This window comes from Brachyistius frenatus, unplaced genomic scaffold (genome assembly GCF_029030835.1).
Source record: "Brachyistius frenatus isolate BFR_SWC_R1_liver_20210118 unplaced genomic scaffold, ASM2903083v1 Contig_109, whole genome shotgun sequence".
NCBI lineage: Eukaryota > Metazoa > Chordata > Actinopteri > Embiotocidae > Brachyistius > Brachyistius frenatus.
In genome coordinates this window covers 13,677-33,014 of record NW_027210708.1, presented here as the reverse complement: position 1 = coordinate 33,014, position 19,338 = coordinate 13,677, and the positions used below count along the sequence as shown (strand labels likewise).

Here is a 19,338-nt window from a genome sequence, read left to right as displayed (position 1 = left end):
TCTTGTGGCGAAGGATCATGCTTGCAACTGGATGCAGGAAGTTTTTTGAGTTTTACCTTTTAAAATTTCTACCATATAGCTGCTTTAAAGCTTCTTGTTACTGGATATAAATGGATGCACATGCTCCTGAAATTGTTTAACGTACACACACCACTTGTTTTAAAAAGGTTTATATTTTCTATTTTATTTTCCAAATTCACATTGTTGCATTTACATCTTTTCTTATAAGACTGCCAACATCAGCAGCTGTATATGTAGGTGATAAGGAAACCTACGTTGATCTGGATGGTGATGGTACATAATCACAGATCAGTGTATTACATGAAAAAAATAAGTCACCTGTGTTGAAATCTGAACAAAAAGCAGGATCAAAATAAAATGAGACATATGAATAAAACTTTACAAATCTGTACTGCTTTAAAAAAAAAAAAAAAAAAAACCCCAGTAAATCCAAGAAGCACAGTCCTTTGATGCACACATACGTCTTCATCTTTTCTTGTACATGCAGGGCTTCAACTGCAGTCCAAATTTCTTTACGTTTTCTGGAGCGTTTTTCGTCTTCACAAATTCAAAGGAGTAGAAATGAGTGTTTTCTGTATCCTGAAGAAAAAAAAACAAGAGACATAACAACAGTCATTCTCACAGGCTCGCTGCAATAACTCAGCTGCTCGGCATCATGTGGTCAAAGGTTTGTTCAGACTGAACTGTTTATATGTCCATCTACCTTCAATCGTCTCTTTGTTGTAAACTAGTCTACTGAATATTCTTCTCTGCCAACATCACCACAAGCTATAAATTATAGAAGATGCTGCCGCCAGCTACCGACCACCACTTGGGGCCAAAAAGAAAAAGATATGATCTGTACTTGTATTGGCAGTAAACATTGTTGTATATGTGTGGTAGTTTCATCAGATTGTGTTGCACTTTTGTTTGTGTTTACGCTGCAGAAAATCCTTCATTTTTTTTTTAGTATGAGCGTACCGTGTCATTTTAAATTAATGCATTTACAAACATGATTAATATTTAAAAAGCTCCTGCAAATGTGCTCACTGGAGTCGTCATGTTTGTTGCCTCACCTTGGACACGATCTTGAATCCCAGATTTGCCAGTGCAGTGATGAAGTCCCGCACGTTGTCGAACCTACTCGCCACTTCTGCTACTTTAAGGACCCCGCTTCAAGAAATGTGCAAAACAATTAGACATACGCTGCGTGTGCCAAAATGTAACATTCATATTCTGGATCAGCGTCACATCCTTTACCTTGTTTTTAAGACTCGATTGGCCTCGGCTAAAAAATCAGCCAGGTTGGTCCCCATGAGAGAAAGACAAAACACAGCGATGTTCACTGACGCGTCTTTAAGAGGCACCTGCTCGGACGGAGAGTGTGTTTAATTTTCTGACAGTGACAATCGGAGAATGTGCAGTAGTTACTGGAGGAGGCACTCACGTTGGCCATGTCGCAGACGGTGACCAGCTCGCAGGCCGCTGCCAGGTCGAAGCTGTGCACTTTGTTCTTCACACTGCGCGCTATTTTGCAGTCGCCACAACCGAAGTCTGCGACCACGAGAGAGGAAGGTCTGAAACGCACAGAAGTTATAATTAGAAGAGTGAACAGCAATGCCGACTGAAGGTTCACGGAACAACAAACGGAGTTGTTCCTCTGCTCGCGAACTGCTGACGTTAACGAGGCCGCCTTCTCGCGGCGGCATCGATCGAACACCGACTGCAGCGTTATCTGCTGCGTCAGCAAGTCCTCAGCAGACTCATGTGGCACGTTTACCGTCCCCAGCAGATAGATGACGTCAACGGGGGATTGGGACCCACAGCTCAGCAACCTGAAGTTGTGTGTCAAACTCACATCGGTGTAACGATGCATTTTATCCAACTGTATTCGTCTGAATTCAGGGCACCTGGTGAATCAAATGATTCAACACACCTTCTGCTCAAAGTCTGTTGAATCATTTAGACGTTGATTTGAGATGATTCAGAATCTCCCGTCTTATTATTATTATTATTAAGTATTCTGAATATGAAACATAAAGGGACTCTCAGTTATGACTGACTGTTTTTGTTGTGATGAAAAGTTATAAAAATCCCATTTGAGTTTAACAGAGAATTTAGTGACTTAATAGACAAAATAGGAGATAAAAATCCCAATCAGAAAGAAGCGTGTCAAAGATTTTTTTTTTTTTTAAAGTAGGAGACATTCAAATCCTGAAGCTTCAAATCTGATGTGTAACAAAACAGTTTAAGCTCAGAGATCTGTTTTTAATTTGCTTTCTGGCGCTTTTATCTGAATCTCAGAGTCTTCTTCACCCGTCATCACATGAACTGACGTATCAGAGCTGTCGTTTAGAGGTTGGAGTCGTTACCATGTCGGTCATGCGAGGTCATCTGAGCCCGTTACCAGCGTAAAAGAAAACACGGGCTTCATTTAAAAACCCTAGACGGCTGGTAAGTGGATATTTGAGCGTAGATCATTTAGTTACATGCGATTCCCAAATGTATTTCAATGCTGAAGTCGCAAATCTTTGTTTGGTTTCATGAACTGAGATCGTGGTTCCTACCAAAGAAACTGAAGAAATCTATTACAACATCAATGAAGGGTTTCTCACTTTTGCTGGATGTACGAGATGATGGCGTCCACCGGGTTTGCGGGCCACCTCTGAACCTGCGCCGTGTATCCTTTGTGGTAGACCCAGAAGGCCTGCGGGTCCTGCTTGAACATCCGCTTCGCCTCGCCGCTGGAGGTGCTGTACAAAACTTCGTTAATGTAGCGGAAACGAGCCGCCTCCAGCCGCTGCTCCATGCGGGACCTGAAGGAGGTGCAGTCTTGTTTCGCTTCTTCCTCTGGCGCCGCCGGCTCGTCTTGCTGCTCTGCGGGACTCTGGTGTCGCTCCGTTTCCAGGCTGTGGAGAATCTGACGCAGCTTCTGTCTCTTCAGACTCTGCTCTTTGCTCAGCTCGGCTTTCGGTGGTTTGGCGGAGAGCCGCTGCTGATCCTCTGTGGTCTCCTCGCCCGAGTCACCTGCTTTCTGTTTTGATCCGTCAGCAGAAGATTCAGATGCACTTTTTTCAGCTTTGCCGCACTTTGTTATTTTTCCTTTTTCAATCGGTGGCTTTTCCTCCGTTTTTTTCCTTTTCTGTGGCTCTTTCTTCTTCTGCGTTGCTGGGCGACCGTTTCTTTCCCTGTTGTTGTTGCTGCATGAATCCGTTTTGACTTCCTCCTTTGGCTCCTGTGTATCTGCAGACTTTGCTTTGTTTACTTCCTCCTCAGGCTCATTCTGGCGGTATTTATTTTTACATTTCCTCTTGTTCTTCATTTTGTTCTTCCACTGTTGCCTGCTTATGTTCTCTGAGTTCTGTGGTTTGTTTACATCGGTTACTTCTTTATCCTCAGTGCCGCCTGCAGACGTGCTGTCAGCCTTTCGGGCCCCTTTGGAAAGAGACAGAGTGGTTTTGGTCATTTCAGAGATTCAAACACTTCTGCACATGTAAGCCAGTTAATCACTCACCAAATTGGAAATCTCTTTTCTTCATCTTTGGTTTAGGTTTGTCCTCCTGGACAGTCTCACCCGTGTCTCCATTCTCCTGCTGCTCCTCTGATGTCTCTGCACGTCTCCTCTTCTTCCGTCTCTTCTTCTTCTTCTTCTTACTGGGTGATGGAGCTGCTTCTGTCTCCGTGTCGCTGTCCTGCTGCGGGTTGTCGCTCGTCCACTCTGGGACTGATCCCAGTGTCTCCAGGGTGCGCAGCAGGCTCTTTTTACCAACAACCTTGGCCTGATCGGGGGATAAAATCAGTATAAATAATTTGTCCTTCCATAAAAACAGTGCAGACCACTGTGATATAGTGAGACTGTGTTAACTTAAGCAGTAGACTGTCCAATATTTATGCTCTGCAAGAAGTTTTTTTTTGTTTTTTTGTGCGGGATAGGAAGAGGGAACTTTTACTTTGTTGCTGTGATATATATATATTAAAAAAAAAATCCTCATGTGCACAGGAGAGGAGAAACTCTCACGTACCTTGACATTTGTGCTGCTGTTCGTCTTCTGGCTGCCTCGGAGGACAGTTTTAGTCAAGATTTGAGCGTCTCGTTCGTCATTCCAGTCTTCATCCTCATTAAACATGTTTTTGTTTTTCCCCCCCGAGCGCTACAAGAAAGTAAACACACATGTAAACCCTTCTCGGCGATGAGGGCCACTTCTTCTACCATCAAAGAGCTGCTACCACAAAATGCTCACCAGGTCGTAGCTGAGGCACCAAAACGAGTTGATTCACGTGTCGAGCAAGCGGCTTGTTCCGGTGTTTGAATGGAATTACTTTTCTTTAATGGACATTTAACTACATTCAATAGTGGCAGAAATGTCCTCTCCAAAAGCAAGAGCCACGTTGGTTTGTGACATGCGCGTCGAGGAAGCAAAACAGAACTACAGGCGCAGGGCAATGACGTAGGCACACCCGAGATGTCTGGGAAATGTAGGCGTTTTGTGATTTTTGTTGTGTTTCTATGTTTGCACATATTCGCTTTACTTTACCAGTCCAAAGACGCTTCATGTCAAATTACCAAAACGCTAATACGGTAGAAACTGCGTGGTGTTTCAGGGTGGCTATACCTGAAGGACACGCACATACACCTTAGGGTAAACCTAAATCTAAGCTGATGACCAAAGTGCTATATTTAAAGTACACATTATGATTCTTCCCGGGATCCCAGATCTGCTGCAACACATGAGAAATGGGCAGTTGTTTTTTTTTTCCCCAACAGGAAGGCACTTAAGAGGAAATGGTAGTCGTTTGTTAATGGAAATCCAAAAGAAAGGGTGACACGCGTTTTCCGCTGAAGCCCACCCCCTATGTTTATGCTGTTTTTTTTTTTTTTTAACACATAGTATAATTATGAAACGAAAAAAAAAAAAAAAAAAAACATTACCTGAGGCGGTGAATATTTGTTTTTGTTTTTTTTGGACTTGTTGCAGTTCACGCTGCCGCCTGTAGGGGGCAGTGCGCTCCGGGAAAGGTTTGCACGTACGTCCGTCCTCCGGGGTGTGGACGTCCCTCCAAGCAGTCCGCCTCCGGAGGCATCACAACGCGGATCATAACTTCTGCTCTTTCTTACTACGTTACACGGCAACAAGCGAACATTTCAGGTAGGTTTGTTTTCTTTGTTGTTTTTTTTCCCAGCTTAACAATAAAAGGATGTTGTTGTTGTTGTTGTTGTTGTTTTTTTCAAATTCTCAAAGTCAGTCAGCGTCAAATGAGAGAAACGGAGACAGTCGGGTTAGCTTGTTAGCAGAAAACCTGCCAGCGTCTCGTTTAGCCAACCAGAGGATGATGCTGCTGCTGCTTTGTATGACGGATCATCTCATCGAGGCTTTTCTGTCGGATGTGTTGTAATGAAAACACCCGGTGGTTCTGCCGGGACCTGAAGGAATAGCAGGCTAACTTTGTGTGAGTCTTCCCGTCCCTGTCCCCGTCCCCGTCCCTGTCCCCGTCCCCTCCTTGTGTTAGCTGGAGTAGCAGAGGTGCCACTCGGGTTGCTGTAAAAGCAGTGAATCGCTAACCTCATTATAATGTGGCACTATCGATCAAGACAAACTCCACTAAATCATCTCAATATCACGTTGTATTTAGGCTGTCGATGAATGTCGTGTTAATTAGCAGTAGTGTTGTTGTTTTTTATGGGAGTGCTTGTGTTATTCAAAATGAACTATTTCTTCATTGATAGTGATCGTAATTTGTCAAAACTGGGATCCCTGTAGTCTTGCAATTTCACTGTTTATGCATATATATATACACACACATATAAAGTTATTCACAATGCCTGATCTGTATCTACATACACTCTACAAATATCACACTCATTTCCATTATCACTTATATCATTGATGACTTTCACGATTGTGGATTTGTTCAGACTTTTCAAATGCGACATCTTCAGCTTTCCTATTTGACCTGACTGACCAATGATCCAAAAACATTCAGTGAAACAAAACGAAATTAGTACATCCACGTAATCGGGTAACGTTTGATGTTTTTACTTGATGAATGACGATTATGAAAATAGCTGCAGATACATTTTCTGTCTCTCAGCAATGTGTTAGGAAAGTACAGAATTTAGCATGACACTGACTGAATGAAAATATTAATCTGGTGCACAGGATGCAAGTCCCAGCCAAGTTTTGTTAGTCACAATGCTGTAAACTGCACACCCACCTGAGATTACTCAACAGGTTTCTCCTCCTAAGGTTTGTACAACAGAATAAAAAGCTGGTTGTAGCAGAGGTTGAACTGATTGAAAAGGAATTAACAGAGCTGCTTCCCTTTTTTTTTTGTGTCCCTGTTTTTCAGGGCTGTGTGAGTCCCACTGAGCCTCTCTAATTGCGTCCCTCATTGTCCCAGATGAGGCGCTGATGCTGACCGGGACTCGCCTGAACCCCTCGGTTCGCTTCCGTCATCTGTCTCAGTTCAGTTCTGCAGCTGCTCCCACGGCTGCATCTTAAGAGAAGAAGAGTACACCCGACAAAATGGACGATATCTTCACGCAGTGCCGGGAAGGCAATGCAGTGGCAGTTCGCTTATGGCTGGACAATACAGAGAATGACCTCAATCAAGGGTGAGCCACTGTTTATTTTCTTGTCTGTAGGATGTAATGATGTTAAGAATTTACAGATCACTTCTATCCATGTCCATTAAATGGAATCAAAAAGTTCGCTTGAGAAGTGCACTGTTAACAAAAGAAAAAAAAAATCATTTTTTAATATTTTCTTATTATGATTGTGTTTTAATTTGTCTGTGTAAAGGCTAAAAAAGAATCACATTTTGATTATTTAGTCTGGCTATCACACGGACTGTGGTCTACTTAATTTGTTTACTGGTAAAGTATTTACTCAGGCTGATAAATAATTACGTTAAAGGACTCCTCTGTCAATTTTTAGTCAAAGATGACTTTTTTGCAGTTGTACTTATTTGCATGAGACTCACCACAGCCTTAATTTGCGATGTCAGATAACACGAATCTCTAAAACAATATGCAGTGTCAATGCTTGGTTTTAAATGTTGCGTTGTTAAATGTATTTTGTGGGGCAGGCTGAGAGCCCGCCTTTTCATTCCCCAGTGAGATGGCGCCCTGTGATTGAACCCATTTCCTTCTGGATGCATGTTTATGTCCAGAATGCCAGCAGAGTAATTCAAAAGCATGATGTTGGACAGGAAACGTGCTGTGCTGTTACAGTTAGTCACATTTAGCTGCTGCAATTAAATTCAGGCTTCACAAATATATATATATATATATTAAAAAAAAGAAAAAAAAGAAGAACTGAATAGAGACTTATTATTGCACGATTTAGGTGCAGAAAATACTGCAGGCTTCGGTAGTTCTGATTTGATGCGACATTTCTGCCTCATAGTTACAGGTGAACAGTCTGTCCTTATCTGCTGCTTCTTTTATCCTGAGCTGACTCTGTAAATATGAACTTGGCAGAACTTGCCGGTCCAGTCTTGTGGACCTCCCACAAATCTCGTCTTTTGGAGACTTCACTGTTATTTGTTTTCAGAGCAAACAAACAAAGAAAGAATTAATGAACCCATTTGATTGTGTCGACTGTGTACCTTGGTGCTGCTCTGTTTTTTGCATCTTTACTCTATATTTTGTACATTTGTGGTCAGAAGGTTGAGCACATTAACGTCCAGATAGATTATTTATTTTAGTGACAGTGATTCATTTGCAAAGAACATTGTTGTCAAATTTCAATGACATCTGCTGTCGTGTGACAACAAAGGAGCTTTTCTGTTTCTTTGCCATGATCTTTAAATACTGTTGCAAAGTTTAACCTACAGATGTTCAAGTTAACATGAAATGAATCATGGTTTTCAGAGAAACTCTGACAATGTCTGAAACGGAGTAATATACATATGTTAAGTCGCGTCATGAAAACATTGTTTTGTTGCCTTCTAAAGCACAGGAATGTCTTTAGGTACACTTTTGTTTGCACAAATTATATTAATGTTATTTGATCAGCATAAGTTTTGACTTGTTCTTCCTGTGAAGATGTAGAGACTTGTATATTTTTTACCATATTATTGTGTTATACCATATTTCCACAGCTGTTGAAATACTACCACCACAAATCAGCACACACAAGATGCTGAATAGACTTTATTTTTGCAATTTGTTTCCTTTTTTTCTTTTAAAACTCAAGAATTTGTTCAGAAATTTAGGATATTTTTCTATTTTGGACTTATTGGTTGCTTTTTTTCCTTTATATTTAAAGTGTCCCCTTCTTGTGAGACTGCTTTAAGCCCGTGTGGATACATGCATCCCTGCATGTGACTCGCCCATTAGCTGATTACATGTCAACTTTCCTTTTCCGGTTGATATATCTGCACCAGTGGGTGAAACACATTCGCTCTTTCCTTTTTTCTGCAGAACTTAAAAATGCCCTTGGTATTGTAGCGAGCCCACTATACTCTGGCCTAGCAGAATCTCACTAATATTTTCTGTGTACCTCAATGACAGTGTGTTTACTCTGATGTAACTCCCAGACAAAGAGTAGTTGTGGAATGCTGAATCTCCTTACAAGGAGTAACTCACCGGCCTCGAGGGAGCCATCTACCACCGACCAAAACTGACAGAGAGGGGGAGGAGATCATTATAGTGGGCAGGGCTGGAACAGACAGGGAATCTCTCTGTGTGTGTGTGTGTGTGTGTGTGTGTGTGTGTGTGTGTGTGTGTGTGTGTGTGTGTGTGTGTGTGTGTGTGTGTGTGTGTGTGTGTGTGCGTGCGTGCGTGTGTGTGTGTGTGTGTGTTTGGAAAATAGTGACTTTTTCAAAAGAGGAATGTGCATTTTAATCTATGGCAGCGCACGTCACCGTCCCCTCCACTGATGTTTCCTGTATAATGCGGTACTAGATAACGCCGCTCATTTCCCCTCAATGCTTCCGCCAAGTTTAAAAGACCTAATTGCAGAGTTTTAAATTCTCCCAAATATTTGCATCATAATCATCCTCTCTGAATACGCTTTACGCTGCCACTTAGTTGGTGCTCGATGTATGAGTTATAGTTTTGCATGGAGGACAATGGGTGACGTTGAATTTTAGGCCTGTTTGGTTTTAAAATCCTAATTAGCCTACATGTGGAGCAGACTAATATTTTTTCTGCTGATAATTTTCTCAAATAATTGATAATAATCAAATTATTTTGTTCATGATGTGTCAAATAGCAGTTGATGAAGTTTAAATTGTTTTATTAAATAAATATTTACATATCCTTGTCTTACGTTGTAAAGAATTAAAAGCAGTATCTCAAGGTTTTAGAGATGCAATGATTAGTTGATTAATCAATTATTTGATGGACAAAAAATAAATATGAAACTATTTTGATAATTGATAAATCTTTTTATGTTATTTTTTCAATGAAGAGATGCAAAAATTCTCTGATTGCCGGTTCTTATATGTGAATAATTTGTGTTTCCTTTACTCCTCCATGATAATAAACATTTTCTGAAATTTCAAAGAACAAACAACAAAATATAGAAAATAATTACCAATATTCTTTTAATCTATATCCAAATCAGTTTGGAGCAACAATAAGTCAATCAGCAGAAAATTAATTTACAACCATTTTTGTTTTGGGTCGGTTGAACAAAAGATTTCATCACCTTGAGCTGCGTGAACAAAAATCGTTGGCATTCACAGGCATTTATCCCGGTTTCCTGATCAAACAATGAAATAATAATTTAAAAAAAAGAAGCATATTATCTTAATGAAGTGATTATAATGGAAATACGTGTTAGTTGCAGTCTGACATCAGTTCCTGATTAATATGCAACTATTGTCCAATCTGACTTGCTCTTGCCAGACTGTTATTCCAGTGTGCAGCTAAGGCAGCAAGACTTAAAATGATCAGTTTAAATGCAAATCATACCTGCAATGATGAAGTGATTTTTCCCATTTACCCGAGGTTAACCTTTGGCCTCGGATTCATTGTGAAACCCGGGTGAGAGTAGCAGCTGTGTTTTCTTCTCATGTACTGTTGGACCTGCATGATTTTATAAATGTTTCCGTGAACCTGTTTTCCGTCACTGAGGCTTGTTATACGAGTCGGTGGGACGTCTGTGCAGAGACATACAGGGTGCAGACAGGGGCTCTTTCTCTGGCTCTTCAGTCTGCCAGACTGAGCTCTGCTGGCAGGTGGAAGTGCCTGAAATATATTACCACGGTCGCTGCGAGAGGGGGTGAACGGGAGAATACACTGGCACTCGAGTGCACTCTGGGTTTGGTGGATGAAGTTAGCCTAAAGGGGAAATCCGTCCTATATAAAGTCCCCTGGAACAGAAATACACGCAGACACAAGAGGGCCGAACCTCACTGTACATCACCACAAGTACATTTTCAGCAAGTGGAGCCGGATGTGTTTGTTCTTAAATAAACATCAGTCAGTTACACTGAATGTTAAGAGGTGTTTGGTCATTTTCAATATGTGCTGTGTTAGTGAAACAAGAGAGAATTAACTTGTGGCGGTGGGTGGCACAGCGGGGGACCAATGTTCACGCAGACTCATGCAGCTTAGAGGGCGAGAGTGGAAACCGGGTTTTTAATTTTTTTTTTTTTATGTCTGTAGCTACAATTTAGAGATAACACCTCCCATTAAGACCCATCAGCTGATGCCACAGTTCACAGATGTTTCCTAAACGCCTCAAGTGCAGGCTATCTGTAGCCGCTAAAGTTTACAGATCAATATGGAAGCCGCTGTAGCCGCTGAAGTTTACAGATGTTTCCTAAACGCCTTTCTGTAGACGCTAAAGTTTAAAGGTGTTTCTTAAACCCCTGACATGCAGATCTATGTTTAGATGCTACAGTTTACGGATGTTCCCTAAACGTAGACACCAGCTCGGCAGCTGCGTACAGAGAAAGCTCTTGTCTAGTCCCCACCGCTACGGTACGCAAACAACTCGGACAGATATTAGGCCGAAAATCTGCTTTAGAAGAGTGAACGCCGTCTTCTAATGTAAGATTTACCTCGGTATAAATTGATTTACCTCGATCGGTCACACGAGTAGAGCCCAGTGAAATGATTATATAATATGTAATTTGATTCTTTTACTAAGGTTGGACTGTCGCACATGGGAACACAAAATTGCTTAAAGAATATACCGTATGCATTCCTGCTTTTGAAGAATACAGCCATTATTGTCACAAGCCTACCTCCTCCCCCAAACAGACACCAGCTTAGCACTGAAAGCTAATAACATTATAGATGTGGGGAGTTTTTCTCATAAACTTTCGGCTAATTAGTTTTGAGGATTTGGCCTTTTAGTCTGAGAGGAAATTGCTCTCTGAGCAGATCTGTTATGTTGGCAGCAGGTCGCACAGATAGATGTGTGTTGTGAGACTGAGGGTCTCTGTGGGGCTCTTGATGCTGTTTGGAGTCGAGCTCTGCAGGATGTGTGAATCCAAGCCAGTGAATTGATGGCGGTGGGGAGGGAGAGGGTTCAAATTCCTGCAGATTCATAATACTCCCTCAGTTCTCCGATCCTATTATTATGCCATCTGCCTACTCCTAATGTCAGAACAACTGCATAACTTTATTAACAGGAGGATTGTGCTGTGTCTTGGCGCAAACAGTAATGCTCACACACAACAGGAAAGTATATGGAAAGTGGAATATATCATGAATGCAGTCCAGCTGTTTCATTGGAAGTGAGAGGGAGGGGAAGCAATGAGAGGAGGACATGACCACAACCACTTACAAAGAACAGAGTTGCAGAATAACACAATCACACACATCAGCTGGAGTGTGTGTGTGTGTGTGTGTGTGTGTGTGTGTGTGTGTGTGTGTGTGTGTGTGTGTGTGTGTGTGTGTGTGTGTGTGTGTGTGTGTGTGTGTGTGTGTAACACTGCTGAAGGAAGTTTCACTGGGTCGCCTGTTTTATTTGATTTCTTCAGCCTTTTTTGCTGACTGACTTTCTGCCACTCAGCTCTTGCCATGTCTTAATCGCCCAGTCTTTATCTCCTTTTCACTGAGGAGGCACTCCATCAATCTCTCTGTCATGTAATCTAGGCCACTGTCCTACATATGTTGCTGCCAGTGTCACTGCGACACCGAGGACTGATGAGTGATTTGTGCCAGAGGCCTTTTAGCACTTATCTCAGTCTGAGTCACAACAACTTCCTTATTTTTAGAGGAAGAAAATTACAAAAGTACAAATGAACAAATTCCTAATTTTGCAATTCCACAGGTTAACTTTGCAGCACTACATCCCCTAAAAGAAGATAAAGCTGTCGTTTCAAATACATACACTCAGCCTCCCGTTTATTGAGTACAACTAGTCTTATATAGTAATAATATTCCTGCTGTAAACTCTTCCTGCCTGAAGGTTTTATCGTTCAGTTCGTATGATCATTTTGAAGGCTGTAGTTTGTATTGCTGTTCAATTGTATTATGTTATACTGACAGCTTCTTTTATTATTTTGTCTGGCCTTATTTGTATTTTTTTTTAACACTTGCCATTATAAAGTTGTGAAACACTAAATGCCAAAACAACATTATACAATAAAAAAAAAAAGTATACTCTTAATGAAGGTCAGATGTATTACAGGACTGTGTTCGGACTGCATTTTGCAGTACTTGAGTATGTTTTTAGGTCTTTGAACTTAGCAATTCTTAATGTGTCTTAGTCCATATACAGTGCAAAACAGCTCATTGATCTGATGTGGGGTTTTTTGTTGTTTTTGTTCCTTTGAGGTGGAGTGGGAGGGATTTGTTTAGTTTTTTTTCAGGGATATTTAGAGTGTCAAAACCAAAAATGCTCCAAACAGCAGTTCCAGTTGTGCCAGTTATACAAGAGAGTTGTTTGCATGAAAAACTTCAAAGTCAGACTCTGAAGCTTTTCCCAAAGTACACTCCCTGCTGTGCTGAAGGTTTGTTTGTGGAACCTGTGTTATAGAGATGACCACGGCTTCAGCCCTCTCCACTGGGCCTGCAGAGAGGGTCGCTCCAGTGTGGTGGACATGCTCATAATGAGAGGAGCACGCATCAACGTCATGAACCGGGGAGACGACACGCCTCTGCACTTGGCGGCCAGCCATGGACACCGCGACATTGTGGGAAAGGTAGGGTTCATGTAAACACACGGGGCACATGAAAAGGGTGGTTCCTGGTTCATGGAGTGCTTCTGTAACAATGATGCTACATCTTATCACATTTGCTTCATAAACACGGGATATTGTGAAACCTGAAATGATATCATCTGAAGAGCAATAGCAAATCCAAAGGTCTTGTCTGTTCTTGCAGTTCCCCCATCAGCAGATGAAATATGTTTCTAAAATCTGCTGACTACCGCACTTGTAATGAACAAGCATGTTATGATGTGAAGGTTTTCATTTCCCCCCCCAAAAAATTCACCAACATAAATTCAAATAATTTCCTACATAAGGGTGAAATTTGTACTCAGTCAATAGCTGCATTGGAACTGGAAATAGAAAGATGTGTCAACTAATAGTAACGTCTTCACAAACTCGGAGACATGAAACGTCTGCCTGTCCGTTATCGACTGGTTTACTCTTAGTGATGCAGCATGTAGTTTGCCATGTGGAACGTCATGTAGCACATTTTTGTAAAGAAGGTCTGCTTTGTAAAACGGAGAGGCACACCGTGACCCTTTTAGTAAATGGATTTGTTGATATATATTCTTGTCAGTCCATAGAAGAAATATAAAGATCATTTCCATGTATGTGTTTTATGCAGTGCTGTTGCCATAATGTGAGGCTTCTTCTACTGCAGGGTGTCTGATTTAGAATAGCTGCCGGGCAACTATTCAGTTTAATATTAGGCATGTCTGAATAGCTCTGGTATGTGTCCACAGGCAAGACAACCTTCCAGGACCTTTCTTGGCAGCATTAGGACTCATATCTGTGTACAGCCCAAACAAGATCTGAGCTGCCTTGCTTTACATCAAATCTTTTGTTTCTCCTCCTTTTAGCTGATCCAGTGCAAAGCAGACACCAATGCAGCCAATGAACACGGGAACACACCACTGCATTATGCCTGCTTCTGGGGCCAGGACCAAGTGGCTGAGGTTAGTGCACCCTCTGGTGGTGATAAAGCTGAAACTTGCCTCTTTTTTTTTTTTTTTTTTTTTTTTTAATTTTTTTATATATATATATATATATATATATATATATATATATATATATACATGTTAAAATGTTGCTGACAACAATCTGTCTTGTCCTCAGGACCTTGTGACTAATGGGGCTCAGGTGAGCATCTGTAACAAATATGGGGAATCGCCCCTGGACAAAGCCAAACCGCACCTGCGTGAACTCCTCAAAGGTATCCCAAATTTCTTTTATGACTAAATATTTCTCTACTTTTAAATGAACCAGTGGTACATGTTTCTGTCTTGTTGCTCTGTGTTGATTTTCTTATTTCTCCAACATCCAGAAAAGGCAGAGAAATTGGGACAGAACTTGACTAAGATTCCCTTCAAGGACACGTTTTGGAAAGGCACCACCAGAACTCGACCCCGTGAGTCCCAGCAACACATAAACCAATTTATGAGCTGACCAGTTTCCAACCGTTGGTTTAGTGAAAGTGCCGCATTAAACAGAACAATGTTCCGTGCTGACCTCCGAACTAGATTTACTGTGGTTTTTTGAAATTTCCACCTCTGTTTCTTCTGCATGGTGTTAGTGTAAAGTTCCAATAAATAATGGGGTTTTAGTCTGAGCTTTAACTTGTCTCTTTATTTTCTCTCCATCTTGTGTTTTTTAGGTAATGGCACTTTGAACAAACATGCAGGCGTTGACTACAAACAGCTCTCTCTACTTGCTAAAATAAATGAGAACCAGTCTGGAGAGGTACTTTACATGCTTCTTGTATTTAATTGTGCTTGATATTTGTGCAGAACTGCTGATGATCAGTTAAAGCTACACGTCATTCACCTCTGTATTTATTTGTCATCCGTAGCTGTGGCAAGGTCGCTGGCAAGGAAATGAAATTGTTGTTAAGGTGCTAAAAGTTCGTGACTGGAGCACTCGGAAAAGCAGAGACTTCAATGAGGAGTACCCCAAACTCAGGTTATTATTTAATCCTCACTTTATTATTCAGCCTCTTTCCTGTGGTCCCTCATTTGTCTGTTTGCATTGTGTTGAACCAAACTCTATGTATTTATTTTGGGGGAAACTGCATCTCACACAAAACGTCTGTTTATGTCAAAATCCTCTGTTGGACTGCCTTTTTCTTTCTTTCTGTGTGTCTGTCTGTCTTTCTGTCCGTCCGTCCCTCTTGGGCTTCATCCCAGGATATTTTCCCACCCGAATGTCCTACCCATGTTGGGAGCATGTCAGTCTCCTCCCGCCCCTCACCCCATCATCATCACACACTGGATGCCTTATGGCTCCCTCTACAACGTGCTGCATGAAGGCACAAGTGAGTATCTCTATTCTGGTCACAAAGTCCATACCCTGCAGGGATTTGTGATTTATTGCACTTAAGCATTTCTCTTCTACAGCAGCAATTTCACTCTCATCCTGTTATGTGGTGGGGGGAAAAAAAGAGTGTTTTAATCCTGGTATTACCTTTTCTTCATCTTGCTGTCAGACTTTGTGGTGGACCAGACACAGGCGGTGAAATTTGCTCTGGACATCGCTTGCGGGATGGCCTTCTTACACACACTTGAACCCATGATCCCTCGCCATTATCTCAACAGCAGGAGTGTAATGGTAAGAGGAACTCCTAAATCTGTCCAATTGTCATAAACAACAACAGACTTATCAAAGGAAATTGCGTTGACTAAAAAACACAGAAAATTGCAGGAGGGAGGAGGTGTTGTGATATCTCGCTTCATATTTTCACAGATAGATGAAGACATGACTGCGAGGATCAGCATGGCAGACGTCAAGTTCTCCTTCCAGTGTCCTGGCAGGATGTACTCGCCTGCATGGGTAGCCCCTGAGGGTAGGCATCACTCATACAGCACAGATCTAACGTGACAGCTGAAGCTGAGCATGAATGATGGTTGCCGGTCACTCCAGACTGTCTCTGAGCCAAATGTAATCTACCTCTGATTTCCCCTTGAGATACGGTGAAATCCAAGTAGGTTTGAAACATAAACTAATTATAGGATGTGAAAATAACCAGAGAACTTCTGCAGCAAACAGAAATGGGATATCACAGGAAAGGGTGAGATGTGTACAGAGCAGTATATGGAGGATTTGTCACCATCAGTTACCATAGAAACAACATCCCTACAGTAGTGAGTAAGTAGTGAGAGGGTTGCTATTGATAACACAAATGTGCAGATTTGGTTAAGATGAAGCATTTGAATAGGTCTTCTATTCAGAAAGGTTTGTTTGTAACATTTACCCCAAGTGATCTTACATGTAGTACATTTTAATCCTAAATATAATGTGGATGCTAAAAAAGGAACTGTATATCCATTATAATTCATGTACAAATAATTGCTTTGGGTTTAATCCATCACTTCTTGGAAGGTATATTAGTTTTGCAGGTTCATTTTGAATGAAAGTTGTCAGGATACAGGATATATTGACATTTTCCTTTTATACTCAAATATTTGGGGGTTTGGTCGTAGTTTAGTTTAGACATTTTAGTTATCTAAATAAACACAGCTGCCTGAAGAGGAATTATAGTTTTAAAAATGAAATTTCCTTGTCGATTTTTACATTGTCATGCCATTTAATCTGATTAACATCAACTAATTGTTCTGCAGTGATAGCATGATGCGCTCTACTGTTGTTTAGCATTTGTCTTCTTTCACTTTCATTTTGAGTTTGCAAAGAGAAATGGCTCAAATGTTCCCTTTAAGTTGCACCTCCTGTCTGTAACTTGCTATCTGGGTTTGTGAAGTGAACTACAGAAACCCAAAGCTCTTCATTTGATCGTCTTCCATTTGATTTGGTTTCCATAGCAACCGACAGTATAGCTGCTAGATCATAGAGCAAAAGCCCACAGGACTCTACTGTGGGTGCTGTGGTTATCAAACTCTCCAAGTGCTGTCATATAGTTTACCACAGTGCTCAATGTTAAGGAATTACCTCATGATGAGGCTTTATGATACAGGACTTGTTTGAACGTAGTTTATGGTTTATTGTGACATGCATTAAATGGACTGTTTTGATAATACAGTTTGACTGCACAGAAAATAACTGCTTATCTGAATGGAGTCTCAGATTAGATATTATTAGAACTTTGCTACAAACAAAATACTTCAAGCTGGAGCTGAATTTATTCCAAAAAAATAAAACACGTTAATATAGGAACCCCGCACCTTGTATATGTCATGTGTACTCTCATAGACATTGTCTATAACCTTCAAATGTGGTTCTTGGCGGTGCTCAGCTCTGCAAAAGAAGCCTGAAGAGATCAACCGCCGGTCAGCAGACATGTGGAGCTTTGCTATCCTACTGTGGGAGTTGGTGACCAGAGAAGTGCCGTATGCTGACCTGTCCAACATGGAGATAGGAATGAAGGTTAGCAGGACTAGCATTCACTAGATTACCAACTAAATGTCAATACCTTGCAGGTAAGGCTCGCAGTCATTACCTTCTATTTTAGTGCATTTAGTAATGTTTGTCTGTCTGGTTTGGGTTTTAGGTTTCCTTGGAGGGTCTGAGGCCCACCATCCCTCCTGGCATCTCGCCCCACATTTGCAAACTCATGAAGATATGCATGAACGAAGACCCAGCAAAGAGGCCTAAATTTGACATGATTGTGCCAATCCTGGAAAAAATGCAGGACAAGTGAAAAAAAACCCAACTCTTCTGCCTTCTTTTACTCAACTGATGATTACCCGAATACCTTACCCCAGATATGACTCTGATATGGTGGTGTGGTGCTTACCAGTATTGCCTTAAACTCGTACTCTACCGCTGCATTTAACGCCACTGTAGCTTTTGCTTCTGAGATGAGTTCAGCAACAGTCACTTCTTTTATATTGTTTCTTCTTTCTTTTTTTTTTTTTTTTTCAATGTAATATCACGTTTTTATTACTTTCTCTGTCACTGATGTGGTGATACTGTCTTTGCAGGGGCTTAGTATTGACCGTTCATCTTCGAAAGTGTAAGCATGTGAACTGAGTACAGTCTTCTACTAGAGACTGGATAACCTGTGGAGGTCAGCATGACATTCTGCTGGATTGCCTCAGTGGATTTAAGGCCTTATTTTATCCGACGTGGGCTCACTATTAATAAAAGTCACCCTTTACAGTGGCGACTCATCATAAACATATTTACCCAAAAGCTTGTCTTGTGGGAAAAGATTTGTTGTGTTAGTTGCAGCAAACTTGGCAAGCATGAAAAATGTCTGAAACCAAGCATCTAAACATGCAAGATGATTAAAAAAAAAAAAAAACAACTTTATATGAATGAGTTGTTCCCTTGAGTGTATGATCATATCAGCTTAGCTGTGTAGTCATGATGACGAGTTTGGCCTATTTTGAGCATTGGTCCCTGATTGTATCCTGTACAACCTGCTGATTCAAAAGGCATCACAAGACTTAATTCCCACTTGTTCATTGTATTGATGCAATCAGATAGATTACTTAAACGGGCTCATTTAATCTAGTTTATTTTAAATACTGTCCCTTGAGTTGATGGCATTATTTGAATTCTGTTAGCTGTACTATTGACCAAAGTATAGTCAGCCTCCGTCGAGATGTCTAAAAGTGTTTGCACCTAACTCAAGTGTTATTTTCATGTTGAATACAAGACATGTATGCAGTCTGACATGTAATGCCTTGTTTTCCTTTTAGTGTCAGGAATGAGTAATGAAACCGCCACTGTGATTTAATATTGGATAACATACAGTAGGTACAGTTAAAATTAGTTGTTGGTGGGGGGCTTCCAGTTTCATGGTTAAGTGCTGCCAACAGAAGGTGACTGGGACATTAAGGGGTGGAATTAACTTTCTGCATACTGTTATACTGTTATATTGTTTTTTTCATGTTGTTATTTGGTCCTCTGTGTCACCTCTGCCTTTATATGAATCTCACAGGTAGTTTCTTCTACCTGCATCCTTTATGTGCCTCCGCCCGCTTTGCTTGTTTGTGCTGAATCTCCGGTTGAAGCCAAAATCAAGAAAGACTTATACAAATGTATGTATTTATATATAAGTATATTAAAAATGAAACATATGGACAACTCAAATGTGTACATTTATTGTTGGAATTGGTAAAAAAAAAAAAAAGATTAAACTTTTCAAATGCCCGTATCGATATCTAATAAATGCCTTGTAGATCAGTTAAGCCATTACCGGTTATTAAAAGGCTGCCAGGTTGTGAAAAGTCATTTAATTGGCAAGTCACTAATGTTTATTAC

General features: G+C 40.9%; 3 protein-coding genes across 6 annotated transcripts in view; 2 read left to right on the top strand and 1 right to left on the bottom strand.

Annotated features, from left to right (window-relative positions):
• apbb1 (amyloid beta (A4) precursor protein-binding, family B, member 1 (Fe65)) overlaps positions 1-19,338 on the top strand; it is a 146,785-nt gene that overhangs the window by 117,794 nt on the left and 9,653 nt on the right. The window lies entirely within an intron of this gene.
• On the bottom strand, positions 174-4,466 carry rrp8 (ribosomal RNA processing 8). 3 transcript variants are annotated; one of them, XM_069712350.1, is made up of 8 exons: positions 4,242-4,466; positions 4,023-4,151; positions 3,515-3,779; positions 2,616-3,435; positions 1,448-1,577; positions 1,261-1,367; positions 1,077-1,173; positions 174-600 (listed from the first exon to the last, which is right to left on the bottom strand). In XM_069712350.1, exons 2-8 carry the CDS (start codon positions 4,125-4,127, stop codon positions 487-489), a joined length of 1,638 nt encoding a protein of 545 aa, XP_069568451.1. In that variant the 5' UTR covers positions 4,128-4,151; positions 4,242-4,466; the 3' UTR covers positions 174-486. The 3 variants fall into 3 exon arrangements, with proteins under 3 accessions (XP_069568451.1, XP_069568452.1, XP_069568453.1); XM_069712351.1 differs by lacking the exon at positions 4,242-4,466 and having other exon boundaries at positions 4,023-4,207; XM_069712352.1 differs by lacking the exon at positions 174-600 and having other exon boundaries at positions 1,092-1,173; positions 1,261-1,288.
• Positions 5,026-19,150, top strand: LOC138628945 (integrin-linked protein kinase). Of its 2 annotated transcripts, none has more exons than XM_069712354.1 (13): positions 5,026-5,147; positions 6,400-6,613; positions 12,945-13,110; positions 13,980-14,075; positions 14,236-14,332; positions 14,444-14,527; positions 14,774-14,859; positions 14,969-15,078; positions 15,303-15,430; positions 15,602-15,723; positions 15,859-15,958; positions 17,363-17,493; positions 17,618-19,150. In XM_069712354.1, the coding sequence occupies exons 2-13, from the start codon at positions 6,525-6,527 to the stop codon at positions 17,765-17,767; spliced, it is 1,359 nt and encodes a 452-aa protein (XP_069568455.1). In that variant the 5' UTR covers positions 5,026-5,147; positions 6,400-6,524; the 3' UTR covers positions 17,768-19,150. The 2 variants fall into 2 exon arrangements, with proteins under 2 accessions (XP_069568455.1, XP_069568454.1); XM_069712353.1 differs by having other exon boundaries at positions 6,349-6,613.

Excerpts from the sequence above, each read along its gene's own strand:
- LOC138628945 (XM_069712354.1), top strand. The coding sequence starts at position 6,525 with ATGGACGATATCTTCACGCAGTGCCGGGAAGGCAATGCAGTGGCAGTT. Across the intron at positions 15,079-15,302 it reads GAGGAGTACCCCAAACTCAG|GATATTTTCCCACCCGAATG; the intron begins GTTATTATTTAA and ends GCTTCATCCCAG. Across the intron at positions 17,494-17,617 it reads ACATGGAGATAGGAATGAAG|GTTTCCTTGGAGGGTCTGAG; the intron begins GTTAGCAGGACT and ends TTTGGGTTTTAG.
- rrp8 (XM_069712350.1), bottom strand. The coding sequence starts at position 4,127 with ATGTTTAATGAGGATGAAGACTGGAATGACGAACGAGACGCTCAAATC. Across the intron at positions 3,780-4,022 it reads ACAGCAGCACAAATGTCAAG|GCCAAGGTTGTTGGTAAAAA; the intron begins GTACGTGAGAGT and ends TCCCCCGATCAG. Across the intron at positions 1,578-2,615 it reads ATCTCGTACATCCAGCAAAA|ACCTTCCTCTCTCGTGGTCG; the intron begins GTGAGAAACCCT and ends TGTGCGTTTCAG.